Source organism: Pholis gunnellus (genome assembly GCF_910591455.1).
Source record: "Pholis gunnellus genome assembly, chromosome: 3".
Lineage (NCBI taxonomy): Eukaryota > Metazoa > Chordata > Actinopteri > Perciformes > Pholidae > Pholis > Pholis gunnellus.
This window is the reverse complement of record NC_136529.1, coordinates 11,195,206-11,204,285: the sequence shown is the minus strand read 5'-3', so window position 1 is coordinate 11,204,285 and position 9,080 is coordinate 11,195,206. Positions and strand designations below refer to the sequence as shown.

The following is a 9,080-nucleotide window of genomic DNA, read 5'->3' as shown; positions in this document are numbered from 1 at the left end:
GTATTTTTGGTAAACAGAACCTAAGATAGGACAACAAATTGAAAAACTTCCTCTGAGGCGAAAAGAAGTAAGGTAATACAAGAGTGTTGAGGCACTTCCTTGCCAAAGGTTGGTAAAATAAGCTGCCCAAAAAGCTGCTCAGAAATGTTAACACTGCCTTAGCATCCCCAGATGACCTCTCAGTTAAGTGTCTGCCTCAAAGTGCAAACGTCAGAGGTGTGAGAAACCAGTTTGGCAATAACATACTGTGGTCGGACTATATGCGACGTGAGGAAATAACCGAGGAAGTTCAGTAGCTTACTTTCTCACTGAACGAATCAAAACAGCTGGTGGAGTCAACTGGTACTTCTTGTAAGGCAACTGGATGAACAGTCGTACTGGGAAGGAAGTAGGAACTTGCACTTGAAAACAGTTGGCCGACTGTCAACTCGCCTGTAGTATCTTCACCCACACCCAACCCCCCACCCCCCCACACCCATGCCCTGATCTTGCCCGCTGCTCGTCTTTGCCCCTAACCCCACCCTCTAACCCCTGAACCTTGTCCTTTGCTCGGGGGCCAGTTCCTGCTCCCTCCCCACTCCACTGTGCAGCTGTCGGGACTCGTCGCAGCCTGGGACTGGCCTCTCCTCTGCGCTCCTCCTCTCTGAATGTCTCTTTATCTGCCTGCTTCTAGCACCGGCTCCAAGTGCCAACGAGTCAATGGCTACACCACTGTGCAAACTGCATTAGGTCATTACAAACCTGAAAGGAAAAACGAAACTTAAAAAAAACAGAAAAGAAAAGAAAAAAAGACGACGACTAGGAATATCTCAATAACGTTCCTCTTTGTTGGCGTCTCCACCCGTTCTTTAGTTTTACAATCTCTTAAGCCATTGTTGGATTGAAAAGATACGATTTCTACGTGTATATATATTTATATAAGGTACAGATTTGTGCGTAAATGTACACAAAAGTATACAAAAATGCATAAAGACATACTGAATTTTCTGCTATGTACGTTGACATACATACAGTACACACAGTACAAACATACATACTTTGTATATGTGTGTGTTAATTCCTTGGTTTGTAAAACTCTACATTCAGTAGAGCCAGATTTCCTACAAGTAAATCCCAGATTCTCCACTTGGCACCAGTCAGCTCGGCCAGAGAGCCGAGAGAAAGACAGAGAGGATGTTGTTGTCTCATAAGTCGAGCGCTGTAGATTTTTCCTATCTTTGTATGAAGCTGTCTGTCCTCCCGCGTCCTTCGCTCACTCGGTTAAGTCTCCTCGGTTCTTTGTGACAAGACAAGTTGATCGGGGCTCTTCCTCCCTTGATTTCAATCAACTCCCATGGAGGACGCCATTGTAAACCCATTTGTCAGTTCCCCCTCTGGGTTTAAAAAACACCTCGTCCCCTTTTTAACGACGCACCTGTGACCTCCCCCTGCCCATCCGACGCTGCTCCTTCGCCAGGCGCTCAGACAACGAGCCTCGGGAGGCTCAAACATTCATTAAAACCGGCAGCTTCCCTCCAGTGCAGACGCTTGTTATCATGGTAACAACACCGCCTTTAACCCCGCAAAGAAAGGAACAGTCACCCCCACTCAGTTTCATCTGGACTCCAGCGTGTCCAGCTGAAACACATTGTGATTGGTCGGGGTGGTGAAGAAGAGCTGGTCGTGCGTCGGGGAGGCCGAGTGGTTGTCACAGGGGCTGTTGAGGCCCAGCGTCCGCTCAAAGTCCAGGAGCTGGCCCATGAAGTTGAAGTTTGGGGAAATGTTTGACTTTTTCCGCTTGACGAAGTCGTACGCGTCGTTGAGCGACAGGTTGAGCTTCTGCATCAGGTAGGCCACCGTGACGGTCACCGAGCGGCTGATCCCGGCCAGACAGTGCACCAGGATGCCGCACTTTTTGGAGCGAGCCTCGTCTGAAGAGGAAACCATGAGAGAGGTTTAGATTACAGAGGACACCCACTGTTTCTGTTATCATTGAGCTAGAAGGAAAAGTCTTTAGATTCTCTGTCTGTTCTAATAAAACAATACAAACAAATAGTAACTAGCTTGTTACTATTATCAATGGTATCCTATATATATATATATATATATATATATATATAAAAAAATTGCCAAGAGTCGTGACATATAATCAAGGTAAATAGGAAAGACAGAAATAAACAAAAAAAGGATGAAAGGACATCAATAATAATAATAATAATACATCCAACCAAAATAAATATTTCTGCACTTTAAATATGATTGTTGCTTATTTATTTATATCTAATGTTATAGAAAAAAATCATTATTAATCATTGATTAAAACAGGCACTTCAAAGCAATGGACTGTGTTCCATTGTTTCTTATGACATGAGATTAAATTCTTCAAATGTAAATCAAAACAAATCTGAAACTCAAACTATACCACACTTTGTTGGAATCGCATTACAACTAAATCGCAATCATTTGTGCAACAGAAATATTAAACGTTATGTAATCACGATAAAACTCCACTGAAAGTCACCCGCATAGCATAACACAGGCTTACTCCCAAGTCCTCACGCTGACGACTCGACCTTTCTCTCTAAACATTTGTGACATTTTTACTCCAGAATGACCTTTCTCAACGACGGCAGAAGGACATGTTTCATTCTGCTTTCTCGCTCTCAGTCCGTAGAAAAACCTGAATAAAAAAGCCCATCTTACATTATTAAAGGCCTACATCCATCACCCTTCTATCAGTTACGAGGCCTTGCACTTGCATCACTGCAGGCCATTAGAGCGAGAGAGTTAAGTGCTTCTTTCCTTTCTTCCTCTTTTATCCTCTCCTTTATCTCTCTGCCTGCATCTCTTGTTGGAGGATTGGGGTCAGTTGGCTCTTGAGCTCAGGCTGCCAAGCGGATGTCGAATGGAATTTATATGTGATGTGTGCTCACTTTCCACGACTATACACTATAGAAGTCAAATAAGTAAACTGTGGTTAATTTGTCCTGAACTGATCTCTAAAGATTGTGCAGCGTTACATCACTTTATTTGTGCTTTAAATGGATTATAACGCAGGAATTGTCCATTTATCCGCCCGTTACAATGCCAGAAAACATCAAATTCCTCCATCTCTACATGTTCATACAATAATTTCAGATATTTAAGGAATCTGCAGTCCACATCAGTACATCAAGGTCACATCTGGGTCTCCTTTTCAGCCTGAGCTTCTCTCCTCTACCCATAATTACCATGCTGTTAAAAGACCTGATGTAATCCCTGCACATTACAGCCAGCCAGACTGCAACATTTAACATCAGTGACCCGAATCGGCCACGACCTCTGGCTCTGGCATATGTCTCACTTGCTCCCACCTAAGCTGAAACATTAGCCTTAAAAAAAGAAAGAAAATGTCAGGGGTCTGGACAATCACAAAGACTGTGGTTCTCGTTGACTCATCGGAGAGGGAATTTACTCATTCTCTGGGAATTAAGTCAGAGGGAATGACGGGAAATACTGAAAATGGGACGAGGTGAGGGGCTAGAATCCTTGTGGCTTCAATTCTCAAATAATCCATTTCCATGTTTCATAAAAATATGTGTACATGATGTCTGATTAAACTCTAGGATAAATGTATTGAAAGAGGTTAATGGAGGATTCATTGAACTAAACTAGTGATGAAGTGACTGATTGATTGGTTGATCATTTGAGTCATCTTTTAAGCATTTCACTGGTTTCCATTTCTGAAATCGGAATATTTGATGCTTTTCTTAGTTATATAAAGTTAAGTGAAAATAGTTTTTGGAGTGTTGGTTGGACAAAAAAAGCAATTGAAGGTGCCAACTTGGCCATTGGGAGACTGTTGAGCATTTTTCACCATTTTCTGGCTTTTATTATTTGATAAATCAATTATCAAATAGTCTTGCGCCAATTTGATAATTGTTTAAAATGTTGAATGCAAATACACCAGATGTCCAGCTTCTCAAACGGTGCAGATTTGCTTCTTTTCTTTTTCATGTATAATAGTTTGCGTTTTGGACTGTTGGTCGGACAAAACAAGACATTTGAAGATGTCGCCTTGGATTAATCGATAATCAAAATAATGGCTGTTTCCAAAAAGATCTGTTGAAACGTAACATAAAGAGTTCCCTCCACCTTTACTTACCAATGAATGAAATGGCCTCGGGGAAAAACTGAGAGAGGTTCTGGCTCCAGTGATCGGAGATGGGGATCTGTTTGTACTTGAAGTCCCCTTCGTGTTCGAACATGTTGGGCAGGTTGGGCGTCACGTTGAGGATGTACTTGATGTTGTACTTGCTGAGCACATCCAGGTTGGTGGAGTCTTTGGCACAGCCCAGGTAAAGGTAGGGCAGGATCTGGACAGGAAACGCTGGCTGGTTGTTGGGGAGCGGGCTGCCCTCCGACTCGGTGGCGCTGCCCGGCTCGCGGTCAGATTCCCCGTCTGAGCAGTCGGAGCTGATGCGGAGTCCTCCCAGGCCGAGGACGGAGGCTGGTGGCGAGCTGCTGGTGCAGGAGCAGTCCAAGTTGGTCTCGCAGTGCTCGGGGTACTCCGACTGGAACTTGTTGAAGCCCCCTGGAGGACGAGGAAAAGACCAGAAAAAGTCAATATTAGGACAAAAGCCAAGAAAAATCATTTCCCTGGGTGGTATACAAAATGTGCCCTGTTCATGACCACAGACAAGGTTGTGTTATACAACATCTACAAAATGGCAGCTGAATGTCAAGTCTGCATGTCACAGGGGGGTGGATCAAGAACCTGAATGACAAGAAATAAACCTTTTAAATTAGAAATACAATAATAAACAGAGTTAAAAACAATTGACAGGGCAACATTAGAAAAAAACAATGTTGATAATAAAGAATCAGCACAAATTATGTTTTCAAACATAAAAATCTATTAAAACGCATTTTACCACAGTAAATTAATACTCAAATGACATGTCATTCTATAAAGCAGCCAGGTGTAGTGAAGGATCCAAATGGAATCAATTTACATATCTTTTTTTTCATCAACTCCTATAAAGACGAATACACCATAAACATTATTAAATTTGCCATTTCTATTGTAATAGTGTTTAACAATTAAATAAATAAAAAACAAATATATCGATTTTGTTGTTGTTGTTGTTGAAAATGCAGTTATTGCAGCCACGCCGCCTTTTTTTACGCAACACTACATATTCATATGTTTTAATGTGACGGATAAGGGGAGATTAAGGCGATATTTACGTCATTGTGACTAAGCAAACGGGCCGGACAGATGTGCTCCATTGAGAAAAGCTGAGCCCTGGGGAGAAAGAGCAGCAGAGCCGACTGTCCTGCTGCCACAACGCGCACCACTCAGCGCAGTGGACTTTTTGTGAATGGCAGCTCGGCTTATGACTCAAGTGTAACATTTCTTTGATTGTCATTAAATCAAATTACGTCCGCATCTTCTAACGCGACCACATGTTATTCTATTCATATGTTAAGAGTCCTGGAGGATTATTCCGAGTGTGTCGTCGTCTCCTCGTTTCCTTGTTCATTCATGAAAAAAAAAGAAAGAAAACGCCAGTCTTTCTCCCGAAGGAGCACAACATGGCGGGGCCATTTTTTGCAGCATTTAATTGAAAACATATTTGACCCAGCTCTATTTGCTGAGACACGGGACACCGTTGAGCGCTTCTTTAGATTGGCCTATAATTTAAGCGATTCTACCCAAATAAGAATGAAAAAAATAGACAATAATTTATGTCGGCATTGAGTGAAGGAAGTGCAATGTCAAACTTCATTGAGACTTCGCAGTGAGTGCAGCTCACGTGTTCTACCTCGTTTTTTTTTTTACTAGCCTATAATAACTGCTATAATATTCGAAACTGTCGCTGCCTCATTATAGTTCATACATAATAAATAAGACACACACTCTCTGTATAGACGGAGGATAACAGCTGGATGTATTTGAAGTGTCGCCACACTGTGACACTTAAATATCCTTACAAGCCATTTAAATATATGTAATAAGGTTTTATACTAACACGAGTGGAATTGTCAAAAATGTGAAGATGCCCTTTCCCCCAAAATAATATCTTCTCAAGCGTTTTGCTTCAAAGACCCAGAAAAGGGATGAAACGTGGACATATGTGTTCATTAATAAAATCATCCCAGGCCAGATAAATCACAACATGTATGCTGTTTAGTGCTTGGTGAAAAAGACACATTCAGAAACAGCCGCATATCCTGTAATTCCCCTCAGATAATTACATCAGAGTGAAATTAAACAATTTGTCTTTCCGTCAGTGTGAGTTCGTTTTTATGAATTAACGCGACTGGGCTACAACACAGCCGCGGAGTTGATCTTACCCTCGAGGTAGAAAGCCTTGCACCCGTCGTCCCGCAGTTTCTGCAGCAGCAGCCCCAGCACGGAGCTCCCCAGCCCGGACTCCTGCCGCTCCGGGGTCGCCTCGTCGTACAGAACCACCACGTCCGTCTTGCACCGCTTGACAAATTTCTCCTTGTCCTCGTTGTTGGGGATGATGGAGCGGATGGGGAGGTTGCCCTTCTTAAGCCTCCGGAGCATGAGGCCCGGGATGGCCAGGTTGATGGCCGACTCGATGTGCGAGGACTCGTACAGCTCGTGGGGTCTGCAGTCCAGCAGCAGCAGAGAGCTGGCCCCGGACTCCAGCTCCTCCTGCAGCCACTCCACGCTCTTACTCGACATCATCATCGAAGTCACGATCACAGAGTCTCCCCACAGATGATTTATTTTCATCAGGGAAACGTTAATCCGCCTGTCCCTTGGTGTGACATTAAAAAAAAGCGCAACACAACAGAATAGAGAGAAGAGAAATCACGGCGCTAAACTTCCCTTCGCGCGGCCGCCGCCACCGCCGCTGCTCCTGCTGCTGCTGCTGCTGCTGCTGGTCCTGCGGGCGCGTACGCACATACACATCCAACACGCGCGCACCGATGCCCCTCTGGTTGGAGCAGGAAACTTGAACATGCAGAGGTTTCTTTCCCTCCTTCCTTCAGTCCGATAGATGTGGAGGTTTCATTCCAGTCCATGGACGTCAATTTGGCGAAGCTCGCACCAACTTTGAGGCGCCCGCAGAGCCACAAAAAAACGGCCCAAAAGAAGCCTCGTTAGTCTCGGAGGTTGTGAGTTTCGGATGAGTTGCTGTCGCTAAAGCTCGGGATTATTGTTGTTATTTGACATGCTGGCCCCGTGGAGCGCCTCTGGTTTGTCATTTCCACTGGATGCGTTAAAGAGGCTCTGCGGGCTTGTCATTGAGACGAGGGAGGGGCGGAGAGATTTAAAGGTGCAGAGCTGCGAAAGATTCACACGAGCTCAGGCTGCTTTCACGACATCCACGTCCATTCATTGATAGTCTGTACAGTGCGGTCTGATGATGAATGGCACATTCGACTTAGGACTCTGCAAATAAAAGTCACAATTAGTTTCTACACGGACACGTGTTCAGTTCATGGAACTGCAAATAGGCTTCTTTTTTAAGTTTGGTTTTTAATATGTCTACATTTTCCTCGTGAATTTTAAATAACACTTTTTGATGTTTTTTTTTTAATGTTGGACCCTTTTGCCTCATAACTACTTTCCTTTATATTACTAAAAGTTGCAATGCTTTTATTAATAACCTGACTTAACTAATGCTTTCCAAATATTAATGAGTATTAGAAAAACAATCCTTTTGTACTAAATGGACTTTGTGGTGAGTTTGTTTCCAGGGTAAATAATTAATGTTCAATCTCGACAATTCAGCAAAAATCTCCTTAAACTTCTCAAAAATAGTTGAACATTTACATATCCACGACAACCGGGTGAGCCCCATCTGCTGACGAAAATGGGCAATTCCTTGAATTAAACAAAATCTCCGGAGTAGCTACTAAATGGCTCGTGTTGTTTTGTCAAGTCACAGAGAGAGGACGTGGAAGTGTTTTTCCTCATTCTGTAACAAATGTGCTAAATAGCAGCATACAGCCATTTGCTATAGATAAAGTGGAGTAATGTCTGAGTAGAGAATGAAGTCTCTCTCCCTCTGTGTTTGTTGTTGTCCAAGCTTCTCTGTGCTTTGTTTACGTAGCCAGGCCGCACATGCCTTTTGGGGCATATTTGTGCATGTGAGTCCATGTGAGAGTGCCCCACAGGCGAGCTCACGCCCACCCCTCTGCTCTGCGCTCATACTGCGGTTACTCGCCTGCGGTTCGGTTCCCCCTCAGGTAAACACTGTTAGCTCTGTTGCCGTCATTCGCACTGTTAGCTCTGTTGGCACCGTTAGCCGGCAGCTCAGCCATCGGCATGTTGAGAGCCGTTTGGAGGCAATAGATATTCTCTGAAATCCGTATTGAGCACCTTTAACATTCACATTTCTTTCTTCAAACTATTTTCTTAATGTTTTGTTTTGTTCAACCCATGATAGCATAACTTGTGTATATTGCTCACACAACAACATGCAGATAGGAAATGTTATTCTTCCTCACTCCATTACATTTCTCTCTAATTCTCTGTACTTTTCTTTAAATGTGAATCATTTTCATTTAGACTGTTTGATGTAAAACATTTTTTAGAAAAGTGATTTATAAATATAAATATTTATTCTTCTTCTTATCATTATTAACGCTTATAGTGTGATGAGGATGTTGTGTAGAATATTTACATCTTGTGTCAGCTCAATGGTGCTGCTGTACCTGCTGCTGTGGGTCATCACATACGATTCACCATGAATGACCTAATAAGGCATCAGCAGGTTGTGACAGAGGCAGAGAGGAGGAAAAGAGGAGCGTTTGATTTCCTCACAGCTGCAGAAAGGAGGAGTGGGGGATGCACCAGCTGCAGACAATGGCTCTTTACCCCCCCCCCCCAGTGACTTATACACACACACACACACACACACACACACACACACTAACAAAACACAGACATGCATGCATATACACAAGTACACAAACAGACACACACACACGCACCCACTTTAGGGCTCTTGTGTTTCCACTCCCTTCATGGACAACAACAGGCTCTCTTAGAGATGTGTAGCCACTTTTGTGTGTCTGTCCAGTAGTAAACACAAACTATCATCACTTATTTTTAACTTTCATGACTGAGGGCTGAA

The 9,080-nt window shown here is 43.3% G+C and overlaps 1 protein-coding gene across 1 annotated transcript; it reads right to left on the bottom strand.

Annotated features, from left to right (window-relative positions):
* Positions 1–535: 535 nt before the first annotated feature.
* dusp7 (dual specificity phosphatase 7) lies at positions 536–7,190 on the bottom strand. Its single transcript, XM_079184382.1, has 3 exons — positions 6,319–7,190; positions 4,124–4,552; positions 536–1,910 (listed from the first exon to the last, which is right to left on the bottom strand). The coding sequence occupies exons 1-3, from the start codon at positions 6,725–6,727 to the stop codon at positions 1,594–1,596; spliced, it is 1,155 nt and encodes a 384-aa protein (XP_079040508.1). The 5' UTR covers positions 6,728–7,190; the 3' UTR covers positions 536–1,593.
* Between the last annotated feature and the right edge of the window lie 1,890 nt (positions 7,191–9,080).